Source organism: Marmota flaviventris, chromosome 14 (genome assembly GCF_047511675.1).
Source record: "Marmota flaviventris isolate mMarFla1 chromosome 14, mMarFla1.hap1, whole genome shotgun sequence".
NCBI lineage: Eukaryota > Metazoa > Chordata > Mammalia > Rodentia > Sciuridae > Marmota > Marmota flaviventris.
This window is the reverse complement of record NC_092511.1, coordinates 23,788,752-23,812,874: the sequence shown is the minus strand read 5'-3', so window position 1 is coordinate 23,812,874 and position 24,123 is coordinate 23,788,752. Positions and strand designations below refer to the sequence as shown.

The following is a 24,123-nucleotide window of genomic DNA, read 5'->3' as shown; positions in this document are numbered from 1 at the left end:
TCCAGAGGGGACAGTAGGCAGGTGAAGTACAAAACCAACCACCAGGGTCAGGAAGTGATAAAAGCCATAGGAAGCTTTGGATAGAAACAGCTGAGGGATCCCAGAGGAGGAAACAATTAATTTGCTCTAAGTAGATTGGAAAGCTGTTAGAGAGGAAGTGACATTTGAACTGGTCCTGTGGGCAGCATTGGGCCATTTCAAGCAGTTGGAGAAATGCCCCTCTGTGAATGAGGCAGGACATGTTCAGATAGTGGCACTGGGCATGGGACCTGGTGGGAGGCCCTGAGGAGCATGCAGAGAATTTGGGGTGCAGATGGGGGGGAACCACCGTGGACTTTTTGTCTGTTTGTTTGCATTAGTGAGGCAAGTCACTAAAATCATGCAGATTATATCTGCATCTGAAAGCTTGCTGTGTGGCTACAAGGAAGACAGTCTGGGACTGGGGGAGGCTGGGTCATGTCAAGCCTGAAGCAATAAACCAGATAGAAAAGGGTGAACAGGGACAGAGGTGGAAGAGGTGAAAGTGATTTGAGTGACATTTCCAAATAGAACCACCAGTCTCGCTCACTCCTTGGACATGGGTTTGGGGAGACGGTTGCCTGTTGAGGATGGCTCTTTGATTCTGATGTGGGGGGCTTGGTGTGTGGCAGCAGCATTCACTAAGAAAGGGAAGGCAGAATTCCAGCCCTGCTGGCTCACAGATGAGCAGTGTAACTGGACAAGTCCTTTGGTGCCTCTGAGTTTTCACTCTTCCAGTGCAATCATGTCTGTTTTAAAACTGTGGTTCATGTATACATATTGCCACTAGAAGTCATAATGATTTTTCTTCTTTCCTTCTCACAGCGTATTAAACCGCACCCCCATGCATCTGATCCAGGAAATCATATTAGTGGATGACTTCAGCAATGACCGTAAGTAATATAGCTCACTGGCAATGTAGGCATAGTGTCTGGACCCAGCTCCTGTGTAACAGGCAGAAGAGAGTTCACTGATTTTCTGGGTATGGAAGAAAGCCTGGGTGGATAATAAGCATGGGAGACTCCTGGGCTCAAAAAGGAGATAAATCTTACACTTGAGAAACAATTTCTTGGGTTCCCTGATGTCAGTTTTTGAGGATTCAACTAGCTAAACGTATAGATTCTTGAGTAGGTTGGTTGGTGTGTGAGTGTGCATGGGTAAGCATGCATGCACACATATGTGCAAGTGTGTACACATAGGCACTTGTGTTTGTGTGTGCACGTTTGTGCATGCACCATGTGCATGAGCATGTATATTCTGCAAGCACAGGCCCTCTAACCTACATTCTTAGATGTGGGAAAAGACACCAAAACTTCAAAGGCTCAGTGCTAGGACTGAAAGTCCAGAAACCATGACTGTTGTTGGAGGTTCCTGATTCTAATGCTGCATTAATCTGTAAGTCTGAGCTGAAACTGGCAGGCCTTCTCCTTTTCATTCCCTAAGAGGTCTGATGGAGATCTACCCATGGGTGGTTGGGACCCCCCATGGTTTCTCCCATAATCTGCCCATGGCACAGTGAGCAGCTGCCTTTGAACCTTCCAACTCACTGGTCATCACCATTTCCTACCTCATGTCCCCTTAATCTCCTATCAAAGAACTTGGGTCCCACTCAGATGTACACCCTAGATCTACTTTCCCCAAGAAAACATGCTGGGGGTTCCAGACAGCTGCATGTTAAGTTTGAAAGGCCCAATTACTGCACTAGCCCTGTTAGAATTCAGGAATTGTTAATACTGACACCTTCTCCAAGAGCCTTTGTCCCGGTAGCCTGGGTACAGTTCCCTGTAGTCACTGTCATCTAGGCAGAACCACCTCTTCCTGGTGGCAGGGGAAGTTGGGTGACCCCTGGGGACAGCTTCGAGTCTCAGGAGAGTAGAGCCCATCCCCACAGCTGCTAGAAACAGGGCACAGGGAGCCCCTCCCACCACAGGGCTGTCTGTGCACACACTGGAAACCCACACCTGTGAACCGCCCCAGAACTTCTGGGACGCATGTCACAGTGGGCTGCACACAGACCCAGGGCACTAAGACCTGGACTCCCACTTCTGGAACGTGGTGATCATCTTCCCCTTCCCTAGTGAAGAAGAGCTTGAGGTGGGAGAGACATCAGCTCTGCTGGGGGTGCACTGGCACTGAAGCAGGAGAAAGGCCTGCTGTAGGACTCACTTAGGGGTGAATAGTCGAGTGGTTATAGCTGGGCTCAGGAGTTAGACTGCCAGGGCTCAAATCCTCAAGCTGGAACTTACTAGTTCAGCAAATCATTAACCTCATGTGTGTCAGTTTCTTGTCTATTGAAGGAGCTGGCTAGAATGGTACAGAGTTTATATAGGGATTCAGTGTGTTAACACAGCCTCAGTGCTCAGAACAGGACCTAACCCAAAAGAAGCCTGGGAAAGTGTCTTCTGTCACTCATTAGAGTCCAGAGTCAAGCGGAGAGGCCAAGACCAGTAAATGAACACAGCAAAAGCAAAACCAGGACGGTGGGGCTGAGGTATGGAGCTCAGTAGGGAACTGGCAAGCTGAGGAAGTATGGGGCAGCAGGAAGCTCAGGAGTAGGAGCCTAAGACGTGGCCTCTCGCCCAGCCTCACACATTGTCCTATGGCTGGAGGCCTTCCTTCCAAGAGCCATTGTCCGGGTTGCCATTATCGGCTCCCTGTAACAGAAGGGACACTGGCCAATCCCTTCACAAGAGGGTCTCCATAATCTGAAAGCAAAGTCCAAAATCCTCATCTATGCCTGGCCTCCCCACAGTTCTGAACAGACCCAGAGAAGTGTACAGGACTCTGACCTTATCCTTCAGTGGTCTGTAGCCAAGAAATGTCCCTAGGTGACCATGCCAAGATTTCCCACCTAGAATGTTTTCAAGCAAATACGCAGTTGCCACTATGTATGGCCTACACCAGAGAAGCCCAGCTGCAGCCACCTGCCCAGACTGACCACCTTTATAATGACAGCGGTGATCATCAGCCCCATCCAGGAGCACCCTAGTGTCAGGACCAGGCTCAGCATTTCAGGTTGGGGATGGTGAGCAGGGCTGCCTTCCCAGGCGGTCAAGTTCACTCTCACTGGTGGTCGCATCCCTGGGTGCTCACTGGCACAACCTTTGTCTTTGCAGCTGATGACTGCAATCAGCTCATCAGGCTGCCCAAGGTCAAGTGCTTGCGTAACACTGAGCGGCAAGGTAGGTCTGTGGTGTGGGGCAGGGCTGGGGGTCATGGGTCTGTGTCTGGGTGTTCAGGTGATGGAGGGACAGTGGCACCCACCTGATCATTTGTCCCTGATGCAGGTCTGGTCCGCTCCCGGATACGGGGTGCTGATGTTGCTCAGGGCACCACTCTGACATTCCTGGACAGCCACTGTGAGGTGAACAGGGACTGGCTCCAGCCCCTTTTGCACAGGGTCAAAGAGGTGAGTGGGGCCGAGGAGCAGAACTGGGTTTCCTTCCATCCAGTTCTGCTGGGGTCTCTCAAGTTCGTTACCTCACATAGGCCTCCACTTCTGAGAGTTGGGCAGGACAGATTGCTGACCCTATTTTTCAGAGGAACTAACTAAGGTAGCGTGGCCTTCCCAGGGTCCCACCTCAGCCAGTAGAGGAGCAAGGATCCAGACGTGTTTGTTTTATCCCACTGTCACCTATAGTAGGTTTCCAGTTAGGGTTCCCAATGGGTTATATGTGACACATTCAACTTCCTGGTCAAGAGAGAACCACTCAGAACTATTTCTACCAAACCAGAAAGTTCCAGAAAGGGAATCCTCAGAAGGGTCTCTTGTAGGAAAAAGCAGCCAAGAATGAGCCAAGCTTCATCACTCAATTTCTGAGGCCTCTGTCCTCCTTCTACTTCTGCAGTACTGTCATCCCGAGGCCCTGCCCAAGCAGGTGGGCAGAGAGACCTGAAGCCCTTGCCTCTGCCCACCCTTAACTGACTCTGGAATTCTATATGTGTCTTTTCTGCCTGTGTCAGTTAATCCTTTGGAAAGTGAAAAAGAGATCCAATTTTTCCCTTAATTATTTTATATTTTAAAAAGTCCACTCACTGCTCTGCCAATCCACAGTCTACTCTTCTGTAGACAGTGGTGCCAGTGACCAGCATTTGCATTTCTCCACACCCTTATCAACTACTGACTCAAATAGAGGGTCTGTGCAGTAGGAGTCGGGTGTCAACATACCCATTTCACAGATGAAGAAACAATCGTGGGGCCTGAAAGTCCTCAGCTGGTACCTCCAGCGCCAGAACCTTGGAGTTGCTTGAACAGCATGTTCCCTATACAAGGATTCTTTCTTACCTTTCATGGTGGCTGCTCCAGTCCTCCCTGCATTGCGCCATGTCAAGGGGCTGAGAGGACTGAGCATGTAAACCGTTCAGGAGAGAACCACGTAGTCCTTACCCATGCCGTTCTTCCCAAGGAGCCAGCTTTGGGGGCCTGCATGCACAAGACCAGCCCGGACTACTTCCCCAGAGATGCAGAGGGCCATCCCCTCAGTATTGTTAGACAGATCCCCTCTGCTGTGATGCAGACAAAGAGGTCTGAGTTGAGCAACACAAAGTTGTAGACTGACCATTCGTTGGGGTAGGGCTTCTCCTGGCACCAAAGGCTCATTCAAATGCACCCTTCCTCTAGCTCTCATTCACAGCTCAGCAGCCTACTTGGCATTCCCTTCGATACAGCTGAGCTGCTCCTTATCCCTGAACTTGCCCCCTGGCATCTCTGAGCAAGCCCTTCCATCCCTGGATGCACTTTGTCTCCTCTCCACAAACCTTCCTGCTGCATGCCCATCTCTCCTCCTCCAGGTGGGAAGCCTGTCCTGACTGCAGGGCCAGCTAGGATCTCTTTGGGCAAAAATTGCTCACTTACTGGGCCCACCGATTCCTCTCTGGGTTCTTTTCTCTATCTACCCTAACAAATGACAAACCTGAAGCAGGGGACCAGCTCTGTCCTTGGGACCACCCTGTGTAACTTCCTGTTTGGAAGTGATAAGAAAGCAGAAGTGCTGGGGTTGGAATTAGGAGGTAAGCAGGTTCACTGCTGGCCCCTAAATTAGCAGACACTTACGGAGCACCTATTTGGGGCAGAGGCCAAAGAACTGGAATGACCCTGTAACAGAAATCCACACCAGCTTTGTAAGCCCCTGCTGTCCTCATTACAGGGCCCACACTGCTTTGCAAGACCCCTAGAAAGGAGATGAAACAGGCTAGGGAAAGAGATGTGAACACTCTAGAAACAAGGACATTCTGAGATGTTTGAGCACCTGGATAACGAAATAGGGAAATCCACTTCTGGCCAGTGACCTTTACCTCCCCCAAAAGGTCTTTCTACCTGTCAGTTGCTGACATGAATCCAGGGAGGTCCTGCTGCCATTCATGCCTGGAGCTAGGAGGAGATGGAGTGGATAAATAGCAACCAACAAGGGTCAAGGTTGCAGAATCAGAAGGAAGGCTAGAAAACCTAAGGTAGTTAGTGAGGGTGGGCTTGAGACTCTGTTTACAAGGTTTTATACGGAAGAGATGAGGTTCCCAACTTAAATTAAGGTCATATGAAAAAGGAATAGATTTGAAGCCCAGGAACGTGGTATAGTGGAAAATCTCTTGGCCAGGGAGCAGAGGACAGGAGAGAAGAGGCCGGGACCTCTCATTTTCCATTACAAAAGTGACCCACAGCCATTGTAAACATTGGAAAATATGGAACAGTAGGATCAAAACTAATCAGCCGCAATTCTACCATGTGAAGACATGCAACGTTAGAATTTCTTTCCATTTAGGATCATTTTCTCTTTGCAGAAAGTGTCTTTTATGTAGTTGTAATCATGCTGTATTTATACAATTTTGTATCCTGCTTTTTTTCCCTTACACATAAGCTTTTTCTGAGCAATGACTCTCAGGCAATTTGCCCCTTACCCAGAATGGCAGATGTGTTGTAGTGTCCCCTGAAGAGTCAGGAAATTCATCTCCAAGGAAGAAATGAAGGGCTGGGGTACTGGGCACAAATGAGTGCCCACACTGCTGGCTCTGCCTCACCCCTCAGGAACCTCCTGGCCCTACTTGGCACCCCCTCCCTGTCCCTACCTGGCACCTCTCCCTGTCCCAGCTGGCTGACCATGCACCCTAGAGCACATGATCACTGGGTCCAAGCCCTAATGACATGTCGGGGGGCTGCTGGGCTGGCACGTGGTCAGGGCTCAGACCTGATCCTAGGAGCTCTTTATCCAGAGCTGTGCCCAGGCCCCTTAGGGACTGCTGTCACAGCAATGGACTCAGCCCCAGGACCTTTGCCCCTGGACTGCCTCTGTGTATGTGTTATAAAATACATATAACAAGATTTGCCATTTTAACCATCTCCGAGTGGGCAGTTCAATGATGTTCACAGAATTGTATCACACTGAACCACAATCTAATTGCAAAACACATTCACCACCTCAAAGGGAAGCCTCACACCCATGAGCAAGTAGTCACTCCTCATTTCCCTATTGTCCCTGCCCCTGGCAACCACTAATTTTCTTTCTGTCCCTATGGATTTACCTGTCCTGTACATTTCATATAATTGGAATCAAATGATTTGTGGCCTTTCAATTCTGGCTTCTTTCACTTGACATATATTTAAGCCTCATCTACCATGTAGCATATATCAGTATTCCTTTTCATGACTAAATAATACTTTGCAGCATGTATAGACCACATTTGGTTTATACATTCATTCATGGATGGACGTTTGGGTTGTTTTTGCTATTGTGTGTGATGAGGCTGTAAACATTCATGTACATGTTTTTGTTTTTCAATTCCTTGGGGTATGTATATGGAGATGTAGAATTATTGAATCACATGGGATTTTGATGTTTCATCGGTAGGGACCTCCGGGCGGACTCTGTTCTTGTAGGATGTGTTAAAGGGACTTTGCTTTCCTGGTTCAGTCTTACTAGCCTTCGAGTCTTTTCCATCCTCATGGCTCTGAGCCCGTCTCAGAAGCCCTTCCTGAAAAATGCTTTCATATGTGCATTCGCAGCCAGCGTTCCCTGCTGGTCAGGCCATGCCTCCTTCCTCTTCCCAGATGTAAGTGCTGCCTGCCCCAAGATGCCTGATCACGGGGAGTCATTTGACTATAAGGTTGAGTTCAGCCTCCCAAGCTAAGCTCCTTGGTCCCCACTATCTGAGCTAAAGCTTTCATAGCAAAGAGATTAGTAAGACAAACTCCAGGCTGGATACAGCTCTGCCCCTTGCAGAGCTGTGGTGGCATCATTGGGCTGCAGAGGTTTCCCTGAGACCCTGCCTCTTGATGTCCTCACACTTCCCCTGGGACAGTCCCCTGGGGATGGGGAGTGTGGATGCGAATCTACTTGTGTTTGTACAAGTCCCGTGTCTTGGCTCAGCCTAGAACGTCATGTGATCTTATGAGCAGACGTGGAAATTTTTAGCTGTAATTGGAGTTTGGGATTTTCAAAAATAGAGATAAGAAAGAGGCGGGGCTTCGCCATCCTCAGCTGGTGTTCCCCACATTGAAAATCTCCCTGACTTTCCTTGTCTTCATTTCAATGACATGATGATATGAAACGAGCACCAAGTTGTTTTGTTTTTGAATAGGGGATTCTTTTCTTCCCCTCCTTATCTACATACTTCTTTGGTAGGAAAATATTTTAAGAAATCTCGATCTCTGTAGCATTCAGTAAATTTACATAAATAATAGCTTACACACTCTTCAACGCCTTCTCACATACTCTCCTCCTTTGCTTCTCACAAGAGCCCTGTTTAAAAGGCAGGATTGTTTTGGAAATAATAATTTGTCTTCGCTTTCTAGATGAAGAAATGGAGTCCCATGGAGCGTGCCAATTTGCTAAGTTCAAACATATTTTAGATGGCAGGGCCAGAATGGGAACCCAGGTGTCCTATCCATTTGTTCCTGCTGCCTAGGTGTCACATCCTTGAGGACCCCTCTCCCGCTTACTGCCCCTCCCTACAGACCAACTTAGAGGCCCCTGGGCTTTGTCTGTGCCCCAAATTGGAATCACCTACTACCTGTCCACCTTCCCTGGACTATGAAGTCTCTCCCTCATCCTGTACCTGCCACCAGGGATGCTGGTGACTACCGAAGGAGGTACCTCTAGAAGCTTTAGATTGCCCATTCACATGTGGTTTTAATTATGTCAATCAATGAAGAAACAGGAGACATGACAGCAGCCATGATTGATGGCTACTGCCTGAGGCATTCAGCCTCTGTCACTGCTCCTGGCAAGGGCCAGGAGAGGAGGGGGTGGGGTGCCTTAGTTTGCTTGGGGGAGGGGGGAAGAGGGACCTGCCTGGGATTCTACCAGCTGCCTACCTGAGCCTAAGCGTGGATGTAGCTGTCAAAGTACAGCCTTCAGAGCACACAGGCCTCCGGTGGGTCCGGGTGTTTGTACTAAGAGTCTGCTTCTCCAGGCATCCAGGAGGCTGTAAATGGCCTACTATCCACATTTGCTGGCACCAACACAGTATCCTCAAGGGAGCTAATAGCCACCCTCTTGTCGCCAAGGCTGATTGAACACCTGCTGCCCACCAGGCTCTGGGCTGGTGCTGAGGGATCCAACAGCGGAGCAGATGCCAACCCCCCAGGCCACACAGAGAGTTTGTCCTGGCAACCCCTTTTCAAGGTCGTGGCTCTGTATAGCACTTTGTCCCAGACAGCCATCACTGCCTGTCTGGTCTCCATGACTCAGCGCAGCAGTTACCATAGCTGAGTTGACAGAAATCACTGGACAGAAACCCTCAAAACCAGTAGGGGAGCACCCCAGAGCCTGTTGCAAGGCTGGAGGCAGAGCCCATGGGTGATTTGGGGGAGTCTGTGGCCAAGGTCAGCAGCCAGCATTTTATTTTACATTTTGGCTTTTAAATATTAAGGACAGTTTTTTTTTTAAATCAAAACAGGATTATAGTTTGGGGGTCCCCAAGACTACCATTGGGCTCAGTAATTTGCTAGAAGGACCCAATCGAGGTTATGGTTTATTACAGTGAAAGGATACAGGTTAAAGTGTAATAGGAAGGGGACAGGAGAGGGTTCCAGGCACACGCTTTTATTTGTCCTCTCCCAGGTTTTGCAGGTAACAACCACTTCTCCCAGCAAAGACATGTGGCGGCACTCAGGGGAGTTCACTCACACTGAGTGTGTCCAGGGCTTTTACTGAGTGTTGACCACACAGACATGGCTGACCTCCCTGTGGTCTCCATGCCCCTGCATTGCCCAAGGCCCTCACCCTAAATCGCTCTGTTAGCCTAGTGTTAGCACAGGTGTCCCAAGGCTTCCACGCAAATAATGACACTTTTTAGGCAGGACACTCGAAGTCTTTAGAGGACCAGATGTGTCTGTGGGTGAGTTTACTCCTGTACTGCAGAAGGTTGGCAGGACTCAGTGCAGCTGCAGAGAGCTCAACCCTCAGAGAGCAAAGGTAAAATGAGACTTGGTCGGACTCACAGAAGATGCATCTGAACTCCTAAGGGCATGTTTGAGGGTTTGTGTGTGGGGGGGTGTCTGTGTGTATGTGTCATGTGTATCTACACATAGACGCTGACAGCAGCCCAAGAAGAGCCCCAGAGGACTGTGGCGGTGGGCAGGTGCAGTGCTGGGGGTGAATGAAGCATCTGTGGTGCCAAGAGGTAGAGGCAGCATGTCGACAATGAGCATCTCCTTCCGCGGGGCCCATTGGCTTTCAGAGCGCCTTGTTACTGTCAGAGGGAGCCGCCTGTGGGAGGCTCAGGGCCAAATTAAGTCTGTGAACTTAGAATCAGGCACTCAGTGAATCTGAAGCTTGAAATAAGAAGACAACCTCATCTGGGGGAAAAATTGAACCAGGAAATTAAATGGCTTCAAGGAGAAACAGAGGTTCCTGCCTGTGCTGGCCAAAGGGTGATTGCAGAGGAGAGGAAAGCGGTCCTGCCCAGCTCCCCAGACCTGCTGGCTTTCCCAGGCCACTGAGTGTCACTGAGTTATCCCCAAGTATCCATGTCACAGCTCTGGCACACTGCCCTTAACCTCAACTTGACCCTGCTGCATACCTGGTGAGGTATCCACTTAGGATTGGGAAGCTTGACAAACATGGTAACCCCAAAGAGCTAGTGACTTTGGCTTGTATATTTTGAAAATATTCCCTGGATGATTTTGATGTGCATAGACAGTGTGGCCTGAAGAAAGCAGCAAGTGATGAGGCTAGAAAACAAAATACAAGGCTTCTTTTTTTTTTTAATTGACACAGTGATTGTACATATTCACAGGTTATTGTGCGATCGTTGGTTACATGCATACAGTGAGTAATGATCAAGCCAGGATAATTAGCATTTCCGTCACCTCTAACATTTATCATTTCTTTGTGTTGAGAACTTTCAAAACCCCCTCAGTTTTTTTTAATATATAATAAATTATTATACACCATGTTCACCTTACTATGCTATAGGGTTTATTTCTCCTTTCTAACTGTATTTTGATACCCACTGTCCCACCTCTCCTGTCCTCCTGGCTCCCCTGCTCTTCCTAGCCTCTAGGGTCTTCATTTTTACTCAGACAAATGTCACATGTCCTCTGTCCTGTGGGAGCAGGCCTGGTTTTGGTGGTCTTGGATGCCATGCTAAGGATTTTATACCTTACCTTAGAGGCGATTAAAGTTTTAGCAGTTTAGCAGTCATATTTAGATGGTGGAAAGATAGCTTTGGCAGCCATATGTGGAACCACAGGAGAGAGGGATTAATGGGATGGGGTGGGGGTTAGGGCCCATTGCTGAGAGGGGATGGAGACTGGCAGGGGAAATCAAAAGAGCCATTTTAGAGTAAGAACCAACAGAACTGGATCTAGTTGATGGACAAGGTGAAGCTTGCTCATTCAGTGCCAGGTGAGAGTGATTCGTGATGATCTAGTAACAGAAATAGGGAACTTGAGAAGGGAGCATGCGTGGGCAGAAGATGGTGAAGCCACCTGTTGAAGGGCAAATGGAGGTGGTCAGCGGCATATGGGTTGGGAGCTAGGAGGGACATTGGGCCTAGAGGCTCAGATTTGTGAGTATCTAGCTACAGGGGACAGCTATTCAGAAGCTGGTCTGGGAACCAAAGGCCTAGGGTGAAAATATCTAGAAGCTCTGAGAGCTTCCCCTGTGGGTGCGTGGCTTTGCTTTCTGAGGCTGGAGGCTGGGGTCACCTTGCCAGCTAACTGAATCCTCTGCCTCCTTGAGCCCCACTGATGGGAGAGGACTTCTGGAACCCCTTCCTCCCGGTGTTCCCCTTCTCTGTGTGCAACACTCCTCAGCCAAGCCCCACCATGCTCCTCCACTATTCTCAGAAGGCCACTGTGACTGACAAGGTCCCCAACAGACAAGGCTAGATTCTTGGCCTCTTATGCATCATAACCAGAGAGGTCACAGTGTCCAGCACCCCCTTCTACAGATGGTGAAGTTGAGACGCAGAGATGCAAGTGATTGCTCAAGGTCACCTTGGGAGGCCCTGTTAGGCTGCCTGACTCCTGGCCCGGCTCCTCCCCACAGGCTGGGTGTGGGGGTCTTTTGTTTTACAGGACTACACACGTGTGGTGTGCCCTGTGATTGATATCATTAACCTGGACACCTTCAGCTACATCGAGTCTGCCTCAGAGTTGAGAGGGGGTGAGTGGGGCAGACACCTTCTCCTCCTTGTCGTTGCTTTAAGTGGGAGGGAAGTGAGGGGAAACTTGTTAGTGTCTCTGGAGCACCCCGTCCTGCACCCTATAAGAGAATTCACTCCAGTTTGGCTCTTACTCCTGGAACTGTGAAGGGATGGGCCAGGGGCACGGGCAGGACACCCCCACACACACACAGCTCTAGCTGCAAGCCAGGGGTCCTCCTGGGGCCTCCCTCAGCTACATGGGATCTCCATGTTGGCACTGCCCTCTCCTAGGGATTTTCCACTGCTCTCTGCCCAGGGTCCAGCACTGACCGCCCCCCACCCCAAGACCAACTTCTAGATAATTCAGGTGGTCTATAGGCCTCTTGAAAACCTGCTTACACCTTCCTGGCACTCAAGGCTGAAGGTCACACTCTGTAGATGTCCATTTTGTCACCCTGTGCCCTACCCTAGGGTTTTATCCTTTGCTCTTTTTCTCCTAACTCTATCTAGCGGAGAAGCTTCACAAAGCCAGTAGGAGGTATGGCAAGAGAAGGAAGCTGGGAGAGAAAGCTCTGGCAGCCCTGCTATGGGTCAGCACAGAGGAGTTCTGTTGTCCTGGGGACCCACTTCCCCCGGAACCTGAGTGTCTCCCTGAACTTGTGGGAACTAAACTCTGTAGGTGCCTTGAGAGACCAAATCAACAGGGTTGGTGCTGTGTTTTAGGGTTTGACTGGAGCCTGCACTTCCGATGGGAGCAGCTCCCCCCAAAGCAGAAGGCTCAACGCCTGGACCCCACTGAGCCCATCAGGTGAGTAAGAAGGGGCAGCGCAGGGTGGGGTGGGCAGGTTTAGCACCACTTGGTCTTTCCTGATATCCCACTGTACGCAGAGGGGTCCATATTTGATGCCCAAAGGGCAGGAATGAAGAGAACCCTCTGCTAGGCCATCTCTACTTCTGCCCTTATTTTGTGAGACTTTTGTCTCCAGGAAACTTCCATTTAAGGGAATGGGTTCTGGTGACCTGTGCTGAGGAGTGGGTGCTGAGCATCGTTCACCCTCACACAGGCCATGATGGCCTCATGCTTCCTGCTTAACTCGAGGATCCAGGATGCCCCCTTAGGGCCAAGGGCCCCCATGTCTTGGCTGTCCACACTCATGGCAGGAAGGCTGAGTGGCTGCAGGCACTAGAAGTGGAGACTGACATCAAGACGTGGCTCCTGCCACGTGTTAATAAGCACATCTGTCCTATTCTTGGTGAGAGAGCACTGTGGTGTGAACTCTAGGCCACTTATGCCATACTGTGGAGGGCTCTGTCCTGCTCTACTTTCTCCTCAGGGTCCCATTGTGACCCACAATGCACCCTGGCAAACTTTCTCCCTGGTGCTCAGTGCTCACACCCTGAGGGTATGGCATAGAACAGAGCATAGTGATCCATCCCCATGGTCCACTCCTCAGAGGCCTGTGGTCTCTGAGTCAAGCGTGTATGGCCTTGAGGGCCTGCCTGAGACTGGGTGGTAAATGCACCTCAGGCCTCTTGGGACCCTCCAAGCTAAAATAAGTCTGCCTTGGGTCAGGGAGCAGGAAGATAACTGTTTAGAGAACCCTAGAGAAGGCCATGGGGTGGGGATTTCTGTGCCCAGGGACTTAGGGACACCTGGCATTATCCAAGGGCATCTGTGTCTCTGATGCCTGTCACAGTAACTGTTTGAACATCTTTATTGGATTGACATAAGTCAAACCGAGGACTGAAAGGGCTGCAGAAAGCTGAACAGAGTGCTCCAGGCAGATGGGTAGTGACTCCGAGCTCTCCTCTTCCTCCACCTTCAATATCCGGAGTGACGCCAAGAGAGAAATGAGAGCCAGGTGGCACTCTGGACACTGGGAGATGCTTCTCACCAGGCTGAGCACTGAGCAGGCACATCAGCCTCTCAGCTCCTCATCCGTCCTGTGTGAAGGGGGGTGGTCATGGGAAGTGCCTGTCTAGACACCTCAGAGCAGTGGACCAAGTCCAGGAGGAAGCTGGTGCCGCAGCCTGGGTTTTCCCATCTCCCTCTCGCCAGAGGGCTTCTCAGGGTGGTTCTCCTCCTGTGGGATGCCTCTGCTCATCAGACAGGAAGTGTCTCCCGGGAGTAGGCCACTTCTCAGGGAGCAGGAGCCTGTGCCATATCAAAGGTACACCTGGGCTTCCATCTGTTCCCTATCAATTACTTGTTTCATATTGGACTTTCCCTTTACCCTTGGGACCCACTGAATGGGGGACAGGACCATGAAGGCTTACAACCTACACCGGCCGTTTGATCTAACAAACATATCCGAATTCTCTTGGAGTTGCTTGCTTGGATTCTGCTACTCTTGCCTGCCTTCTTATTCAATCCCTTTCCTTTCCAAGGACCTACTGTGACATCTGCCTCAGCAATCAAGAGCCAGGAGATTTGGGGTGGGACTCCCTAAAAAGAAAAGAAAAAATGCGGTTATATGAGTTTGGTATGGCTGTAGTAACAAGTCCCACGGATTGGGTGCAGAAATTTATTGTCTCTGGTTCTGGAGACCAGAAGTCTAAAATTGAAGTGGGAGCAGGGTTTGTGCCTTTTGAGGGCTATGTCTCTCTGTGTCTCCACCATGTCTTGTTTTTGTGCATTTTATAAGGACCCCAGTGACATTGGATTAGAGCCCACTCTATTGATCCTATTTTAACTTAATTACCTGTAAGGACCTCCCTCTGAAAACAAAGCACATCTCAGGTACTGGGAGTTAGGACCCCAATATATGCTTCTGGGAAGAGGGAGACAAAATTAATTTAATAAAGGAGTAAGGATGGACCGGGTGTGGTGGCGCACGCCTGTAATCCTAGCAGTTTGGGAGGCGGAGGCAAGAAGGACTGCAAGTTCAAAGACAGCCTCAGCATCCGTGAGGCACTAAATAACTCAGTGAGACCCCGTCTCTAAATAAAATACAAAACAGCTGAGGATGTGGCTCAGTGGTCAAGTGCTCCTGAGTTCAATCCCGGTACTAAATAAATAAATAAATAAATGGAAAATAAGGGAGTGAGCTGGGTTTCAGGAAATGGATGTGCTGCTAACAGGTGCTGCCCCAACCCTTCTCTGCCTGGTCAGTGATCGCTGCCCCTGCTCCCAATAATGGAGCCCCAGCAAAGAGCCCCACTGGGCTGCATCTGAGGAAGAGGTTGGTGGGAGCTCTCTAGTCCCACAAGCAGCTGAGGTTCTGAGCAATCCTGGCCTCCATGGGAACGGTGCTGGTAAACAAAGTTACTTGTCTGCAAGGAGAGATTTACAATCAGAGTGCAAAACTCTAGAGCAGGTTTTTGTTTTGGAAAACTGGACAAGGTGTTGACCATTCTGAAGAGGAACAGAAATGGGAAGCAAATGGCCTTGAGTTTTGGGTACCCAGGGCACAGAGTGTCTCCTCCTTTCCTGATCCCCCCTCTTTCCTTCCGAATACACAGGACTCCCATCATAGCTGGAGGGCTCTTCGTGATTGACAAAGGCTGGTTCAATTACCTGGGGAAATACGACATGGATATGGACATCTGGGGTGGGGAGAACTTTGGTGAGTTCCCACCCTGTGCATTCTTACCTATACCGTTCTCCATTGCATCCATCCTGAGAGCTGAGGAGGGGAGCTCTGGGTTCTTGGGCCTAGCGTGGAGCTGATCTGTCACACATGCTGGGATCAGAGCCTGGGAGAGGGTAAGCAAGTCACTCCTTGGGGGAAGGCTGGATGATGCACCAGAGCAGTGATTGTTGGAGGGCAGCCACAGGATGATGGGGGGGAAACATGCCAGGGAGACTCTTGGGGGGATGGTGAAGGGCAAAGGCCAGGAAGGCCACCGGGGAACACCAGGTCCCAGGGGCCAGACCCAGGCTCAAACTAGGAGCACTGAACTTGGGAATTTGGTGTTAGAAGAAGATTGAAGAGAAAGAGAATGAGGAATAGGAAAGCGAGTAACATTCCTTCACCTCCATTAACCTCCCTTGGCACCCTTGAGTATAACACGCAGCATTGTGTGAACGAAGAGGGTCTATCATAATTGACATGGAAACCCTGGGGGCATCTTGCCCTTATCTTTTAGTGGGAGAGGAAAGGGTGAGGAGAGGGGCTCATTACAGGGCCCCAAACCCTGCACACAGATGGCCCAGATCTGGTCACAGTGGTGTAGGGCTGAGGTTGGCAGCTACAGGAGAAGTAGCATGGTCAGAAAGCCCCATGCCATCTAGCTGATGACCCCAAGTGACCCTCATTTCCCTCCTGTATTAAAAGTATGACTTTGGGATAAGGATCCAATTTCTTGGGGTTGTGAAAACCCAGTGAGGTGAGTGTGTGAAAATCATGGCACCTGGTGGGCGTAACAAGTGTGTCTCCTTCCAGCAGTGACACTTTAGGGGATCCCCCGAATGTAAGCTGCTCAAGGGCAGGGACCTGCTCTGTTTTGTTCATGGCCATCTCCAGCACTTAGTAAATGTGGCACTGGCCACTCAGGAGGCCCCTAGAAACTACTGAACAAACCAACCCTGGTAGAGGGGAGCATGTTCGGCACGGGCCCTTGGAGCAGTGTGCAGGCCAAGAGGGATCCTCGGGGCTCATCTTGGCCCTCCGCAGTAATCCCGGGCATTGTCCACTGCTACTGTTGTCTCCTGCTCCTGCCCCTGGAGTGTTTTACAGCTTTCTTCCTCAGTCACTAAGAGTTATTTCCTGGAAATTTATGGCTCCTGGCCTGACCCACAGCATCTGTTCTCCCAAACTGGGCAGCGGAGAAAAAAATCTATCAGAAAAGTTGGTCTCCTGCCAGACAAGGGCCAGGCTGGAAGCACAACAAACAAAACAGAAAACCCCGACACTGGCCAGCCATACGGAATTCCCCTGTGGGACCTGTCCTTGAAGGCCTCAGATAGTGCAATAGGATCATGGCTGTGTTGGTGTGGGGATCAGGGCTGGGTCAAGCTGCACCAACCCTCCCACCCCGACCCCCCACTGGGAACTTGGGGCCAGGTAGATCCCTTGGTGTTCTCAATGGGGCAGGGCTTTCTGTCTTACTAGGCAGAGTTGATGGTATGTCCTGATGCTTGACCTATCCCTTATTTAGTAATGAGTTCCAGCCTTTCTCCCCATAGGCAAATGCATCCTCCCTGGAATACTTTTGACGGACAGCCATTCTCTACTATCTGCTCCAATGCTGCTTGTAATGTGGCATTCACTGTTTCACAGTTCAGCACATTCTGTGTTGAGATTTTTGTGTGTGTGTGTAGAATTGTTAGAAAATTCGTTGAAGCCCGGCCTCCTCCCAGCTTGTCTGTTGGGGTTTGTTCTGCCCTCTTGAACCGCACTAGGTGAGCAGTCGCATTTGGATGTAGACAGCATGTTATTTTCAACGATGGCACATTCTGGTCCAACTTACTAGTACCTTTCCTTTATAGCAGCGTTAACACACATCTGCTCAAATCAAGAAGCAATCTCATCTAGCCGACTTCCGCATCATTTGGCATTAACAAGGACTGATTTGAATAAAGAAGTTGGGAAGGGGTCCTGGGGAGGTGTGGGAGAGACAGTTTAGCATCCATCACAAAAATTTTAAAGCACAGAAAAAGCTCTGCAGACAGCCATCGCAGGAGACTCTCTGTTTTCTCACACCTGAACATTCCATTATGCTATAGCCAGCTTATAGCACTTTGAAAGCCATTTCTGGATTCTTTTTAAAAAAAGCATTTCATGTGCCAGAAAATGCAGTGCTTTTTCAAGGGACAGCATAACACCTGCAGGTGGGGATTACAAGGCACCCGAGTGTGCAAAGGTGGGAATTTGAAAGCGGGTCCATGTGATGATCAGGGATTGGGACAGGGTACATGAGCCATGCTTCAGTGACAAAAAAGAGATGCTGTGCAGAAGCAAAGGAGCTTGCCTGTCAGAGTAATGGGACCCTGGATCCCTGAATGAGGCAGAAGGGGCCGCCTCACCCCACAAGTTCCCAAGTCCTCAAGATATATTTCCTTTGCAGCCCCTCACACCTATTCTCTTTTTTCTGTCCCCAACAATCCTCTCCCGGTGATGCTCCACCTCTGTCTCATGCCTGTCAAATCTGTCCTCCCTTGTTACTGCAGAAATGCTCTCTGAGATGCAAACTTCCTAGTCCTGGGGCCACAGTGACTCCCTCTGGTCCTAAAGAGGAAGCCCACACTCACTCCTCCCCTGGGGCCTTGCCTACCTCTCCAGCCTCTCCTCCCTCCAGCCTTGGGTCCAGAGGTACTGACAGAGCCTCCTGCCCATCTCAGAATATTCCCCAGACTTCTACATGACTGCACCTCCCTTCTTCACCAATTGCTGATACCCTGCAGAAGGCAGGTCTGGAGCAGCCTCCTCTGTGAGTGACATGGGTACCTTCCTCAGTCTCTCTCTTGCTCATCCCCTCCCTTACTCTGTATCCCTCAGCACCACTTCAGGGTGCTGAGCCTGCCACCCTGTTCTACGTCCTGCCAAGCCAGGAGCTCCTTAAATGCAAGAACATGTATCCAACTCCCCATTCTTGAGACCCAGAACAGTAGGAACTGACCAATGTCTGTGCAAGAAGCAACAGACCCAATAAGGAAATTCAAGGAGGGAAGGGCAGTGTAGACACAGTCGCCCCTTGGTGACTGCAGGGGACTCCTTCCAGGACCACTCAACACAACGAAATCTGCAGATATCAAGTCCCTCGTATAAAATGGTATAGTATTTTCATATAACCTACACACACAGCACCCTGTGTGCTTTAAATCATCTCTCAATTACTTATAATTAATACGATGTAAGTGCTATGTAAATAATTGCTCTTTATGGTTTAGGGAATAATGACAAGGAAAAGGAGTTCAGACGTGTTCAGTACAGATTGCAATTCTTTTTTGAACATTTCAGTAAAAATAATAAACCACAGTTGGTTGAATTCATGGATGAGGAACCCCACCGATATGGAGGGCTGACTGGAATATACAAGGTGCCATTTAAAATGGGTCTCACTGCATAAACGGAGCCATGCTTAAGGGTCCCCTTAAAACATGAAAATAATAAGAGCAGGCAGGAGCAGTTTTCCTTAACAGGAAACAGAATTTCTGTGTCTTCTAGATATGTTTGTATGTGCTGGGTTCACATTATTTCACAGCCCAGAAATACATGAAGATATTGGCCCGGCAACCTTGACCTTGCTCAATCACAAGCTGCCCTTGCCCCTCCCATCTCACTTTTCATAGGTTCCAAGTAGTCACTGGTGGAGGGTGGAGTGGCTGCAGGGGCCCTGGGAAGGCTAGGCCAGGTCCTACCCGACCCCCACAAACGCTCACACCCTCTGACCCTGGTGCCACCGTTCCCACCAAGTATTTCTAAAATAAGCTGAAGAGTTTTGATAATTATATCCACAGTTTAGGATATGAGTAGGCTTTAGGGAAATGTGGCTTTTAAACTTTTTTTTTTCCCCAGAAGTTGATTTGCATTAAAATTGGATGCTTAAGCTCTCATTTGCATAACACAGGATCCATGTAATATATCTACTTACTTTGAGCTGCATCTTACTTTTAGCTTTTGGTTTTTAGAGATAAAGGGAATCTATTGCCCAATAAGAAGTGTGTGTGAGTGTGTGCATGAGTGTGAGTGTGTGTACACGCATGTGTGTGTGTGTGTGGGGGGGGGGGTACACATTTCCGAAAAAGGAGGCTTTGGCACACACAGGAAGGGAGAATATGGGATTCCTGAATTTAGAATGAGGGATTTCCAAAGCACAGCAGGCACAAAAGACAGAGCTGGAAAGAGAGAGAAGAGGTGGGGCCCAGAAAGGACTTGCCACCACCCACCAGCCCCAGAATATAGTCTGGAATACCAGGCTATTCTGGGCTTGGTGTGTGCGTGAGTATTTGTGGAAGAAGGGGGGCTGTGGAATCAGACAAGACTACGTTTGAATCCCTCCCATAGTCCTCACTAAGTTCCCTCATTTCCAAGTCTTTAAAAAGGAGACAATGATCCCCTGGGAGGGAGAACAGGCCCCCAAAGACATACACACCCTAATCCCTGGAACCTGGCAGGATGTTACCTTTCATGGCAAAAGGGTCTGCACATTGGATTAAAGTCACTAATAAGTGGCCTGAAGATAGGGACTTAGGCAGGTGGGTCCTGTCTCATCACAGGAGCCCATAAAAGCAGAGAAGAGTCTTAGGCTGGAAGCAGAACAGAAGTGACAGAAGTCAGAGATTTGGAGCTCAAGAGGCATTTGACCACCTCTGCCAGTTTAAAGAAGGAGGGGGCAACATGGAAGTGGCCCAGAGAGACCCCAGGCCAGCCATCTGCAAGGAAAGGGGAACCCCTGTACTACAGTGCCAAGAACTAAGTTCCACAAACAACCTGAAAGAGCTTGAATGTGGACTCTCCTTCAGAGCCTCAGAAGGAAGCACAGTCCTGCTGATGCCTTGATTTCAGCTGCGTAGACCCTGAGCAGAGGATCCATCTAAACCCACCCACCAACTTCGTGGTAATGCATTATTGGCAGTTCTAGAAAACTGCCAGAGTCCCCATATCACAGGGCTGTTGTGAAGATGAGTAGGTAATGCCAGTGCCTCTGCTCCGGCAGGGTTGGCACTTTCCCTCCAGTCTGCATGGACATCTGTTAAAGGAGGCTGACATCTGCCCTGCTGGGATACTTTGTTCCTCCTACTTTCTCCTTTGGTCTCACCCTTTCTGTGTTCCATGGCTCAAGGTTAAGGAAAGATCCTTATCTGGGAAGAGCACCCAAATCTGATTAAATCTCACTCCCCCCCCCCCCCCCGCCGCCCCAGATGGAGAGCAAGCTGCAGCATCTCACTTTGTTCCTTTTCTGGACTATTCTATGAAAGCCATGTGCCCAGGCACAATCCCACAAGGCCATCCTTCACACTGCTCTTGAACTGCTCCATGTCTAATCAAGTCACATCAGAGAGGACACTGGTTGTTGGTTATCTATAGGAAGTATGGAAAGATAAAGGGTGCCATCTTGGTATTTGTAGTCATTTGGCCACTGGTGACCATGCGATGACTCATGGTTCATATCTGTCAAGAAGCAGGGACCTGGCTACAGACTCGATTTCCCCAGATGTGGGTGAAGTGCAGCTTTGCTCACAGATTCAAGGCTGTCTTTTTTGGGCCAATAAGATTAGTCAAGTCAATGCATTCATGAAGAATAAGAGTGTCTAAGCCCATTTTGTGCCACTATAATAGAATGCCATAGACTAGGGAATTATAAAGAACAGAAATTTATTTATTATAGTTCTGGAGACTGGGAACCGATCAAGTCAGGGCCTTCTTGCTACATAATCCTTTGGTGGAAAGCAGAAGGGCAAGAGGGCACACATAAGGTAATGCAGGGGTCTGGGGTATGCACTCACCTATTTCTCACGAACCCATTGCGGTGATAACTCACTCTCAAGATAACACCATTAAGACATTTAGGAGAGCAGAACCCTTGAAATCTTCTCACCTCTTGAAAGGTCCCACTCTTCCTCTGTGTTGCTTTGGTGATTCGGTTTCTAGTACATGAATTTCGGGGGAGACATTCCAACCATAGCACAGAACTTGCTTCCAGGCCCAGTAAGCCTTTAAAACTTAAAGATTACTGTTGCACAAATGTATGTGTGGACATAGGAATCACACTCGTCAGGCAAGTCTGTCTCTTTCTGCCCACCACTGTCCTCTCTACTCCCTTGGTCCTCAGTAGTCTTAAAATTGGCCAGAAATAGAATGGTGTACACACACATACACACACACACACAATATAAGAGGCTCCATTTAAAACAAGGCCCATTGCATGAAGTGTTTCCCATGAGGAATGGTGCCCTTTGCCTTTGTTAGAAACCGAGCTAAGTTAGAACTTTGACCAGCACAGTGATCAGGGGCATATGAATAGCTGCGATTCGTTTTCCTGGGGAGAAAAAGCTGCTCATTCTCTCCCTAATCCCTGCCCATCACTCAGGGGCTCCACAGGTAGGTGTTGGTTCTGGTGAACAGAGAGGGCTCTAGGAGAGCTGGTAAAAAAAAAAAAAAAAAAAAAAAAACAGCTGATGGATTGATGAGGGGATAGAAGGAGAGAGATGGGAATGGAGGGCAGGAGGGCAACTTACTTTCAAATATTAATTTGCATCTCAAAAGAAGTAGGACCATAACAGTGCCCCGGTGAGGATGCAATAATTACACATCTCTCTGCTTGGAATGCAAGCAGATCTGGGTCTGCATGATACTCATCACTGGGGAGATGATGCAGGCCCTAACTCTAAGAAGCCCCCTTAGAGTCCCTGTGCAAAGTCTTTAGCTCTACTCTCCTTCTTCATTTAAGAAATGATGTCATTGCAAGAATACAGGCCTGGGGAACAAGGCTCTAACTGTACCTGGGAGGACCCACTGCCTCGACCTCAGTCCATGAAATTCTGTTGGTACTTTTCTCATAGCCCCCTGCAGAGGACTAGCAAGACTCCCAAAAGCTTCAGCAGAACTCTGCCAACATGGGGGCCTGGCTTGCCGGCCCAGGAGGATGCATATCCTTATCATGAAGTCAGTGGTACAGATAAGGGCAGGGCAACTACATATCCTGGCTTTTAAATAATCCACACTGTAGTGCCTATAAATCATCGCACTAATCTGGAAACTCTAATTTGCATCCCCCAGATTGCCTCTCGACTCGGATGGGAGCACAGCAATCCATGTCAGGCTACGTGTCTCCTAAAATTTTAGTTACAAGGATCTGGATTCCAGAAACCTAACTCATCACAGGCTGCCATCCTAAAGCAGAACTAAGACAGGCATTTTGTGAAATTGGATGAGGAAGTTAATCAGGTACAAGTGATCTCTCTGGTCATGTGTTAAAGGCTGTGGGGGCCTTGAAGTCAGTACCTGCATTAGCCAGTGGCAGATGTCGAGTGTGAGGACAAGGTGGTGTCAAGGCAAGAACGTGGACTATTTTGCAAGGGGGTGTGTACTTCAGCTTCCAGCTACTGGTGTTAGTTGTCCTAGCAGAGGTGCTGCCTTGTTGGGTACTAAGGACATCAGTAACCACTAAGCGAGTTTGCTAGGAGGACCAGTAAACGGCCCCTTGAGAAAGAACCTAACCATGCCTGACCCAGAGGAACAGGAAGGGGCCATTTTCCTCCCTGGCTAATGGTAGGACTGACGTATTCTGAATTTTTACACTCACCCAGCAGACACAAGGAATTGAGGAAGAGGGAGAATGGGCCTGGAGAATAGAGGGTGCAGGGCAGCACCAGTTGAGGGTGGAGGCCAGGGGACTGTCACACCTCCCTGAAGTATCAGCCCTTGGGAGGGGGCACTGCTGCTCAGAATAGACCTAGGACTGGTGAGACAGAGGAGAGTCCTCAGCATCCAGCGAGCACTGGGATCAGACGAGGAAGGAATTTCAGGACAACATTCAAAACCAGACCCTCATAATTAAGGAGGAGATCAGGAGAGCAGAGGAAAGAGAAGAAGGACCATGCCCTGTGATGGTACTGTGCCAGGTGGGAGCCCGTGCAAGATGGTGGCAGAGGGGAGGGAGTCAGTGGATTCAGAGAGCAACACAATGCTGAGCAGAGAGAGCTCAAGGGGGCTAAGCAGCTTGTGGGGTGGGGGATGGGGTTGTCCCCCCCACCAGTTGGAGGGATTTGCTTTGCAAATGAGTGGAGACATATGTCTCATCTGAATACGGGGAAAGAAAGAGAGAAGCTAAGGCACATGCATATCTTCGGAGGAAAGCTGGCACCGTGTATGAGTTATATCTAGTAAGCGAGGCTGCCATCTCTCATTTGGGGGGTTTTAAGTGGTTTCCTTTTTGGGAAGTGAAGCAGACCCTGTTTGGAGTCCTGGGACAGGAGTTGATTGGAGTACACACATCTGAAGGCAGACATACTGAGACTCCAATTCACACATGTACTGACACGATTCCCCACCCCATCCCTGAAGTCCCTCAGTGTACTCGCTGTAAGCTGGAGAGGTGGGTGTCAGGCAGTTGACTGAGCCACTGCTTGCTTGGTGACTCACAGAAACACCAGGCTGCATGCAGGACACACGACTCAGAAGGTGCCCCAGCCATTTGGGGCATTTGCCACCTCACTCTGTACTGAGGACCTTTATGGAGAGTCAAATTTTCAGATTTCCGGTCCACAAGTCCACAAGTCTCCTGCAGCTTGGCAGAAGATGGGAAGGAGGAAGAAGCTGTAAATGGTCGAAGAAGTGAGGGGCAGGCATGGTGGGTGATGCAGCACAGTGTCCGGGTTTTAGAGATGGGCTTGAGGAGGGGGTCTCATAATACCTGCTGCTGAGCTTCCAATCACACGTAGAGTTCACACAGTCATTCTCACAGTTCTATTTCATTTGATGGTGACGGCGGTCCTGCAGAGTATTTTTATGATCTTTGTTTGACATGTGAGAAAAAGCAGGCCTCCGCAAGCCGAAGCAGGTTTCCCAGGGACACAGCTAGTGGGTTGCAGCAGATTTGAGTCTGCAGAACCCCGAACCAATTTCTTCCTAT

The 24,123-nt window shown here is 49.4% G+C and overlaps 1 protein-coding gene across 1 annotated transcript in view; it reads left to right on the top strand.

Annotated features, from left to right (window-relative positions):
* The window catches only part of Galnt14 (polypeptide N-acetylgalactosaminyltransferase 14), a 213,558-nt gene that overhangs the window by 170,683 nt on the left and 18,752 nt on the right, over positions 1-24,123 (top strand). Inside the window, exons 4-9 of the mRNA XM_027933464.2 lie at positions 844-911; positions 3,135-3,200; positions 3,306-3,427; positions 11,537-11,624; positions 12,328-12,412; positions 15,067-15,170. Coding sequence (XP_027789265.1) covers positions 844-911; positions 3,135-3,200; positions 3,306-3,427; positions 11,537-11,624; positions 12,328-12,412; positions 15,067-15,170 — 533 coding nt within the window. The remainder of the gene's footprint in view (positions 1-843; positions 912-3,134; positions 3,201-3,305; positions 3,428-11,536; positions 11,625-12,327; positions 12,413-15,066; positions 15,171-24,123) is intronic.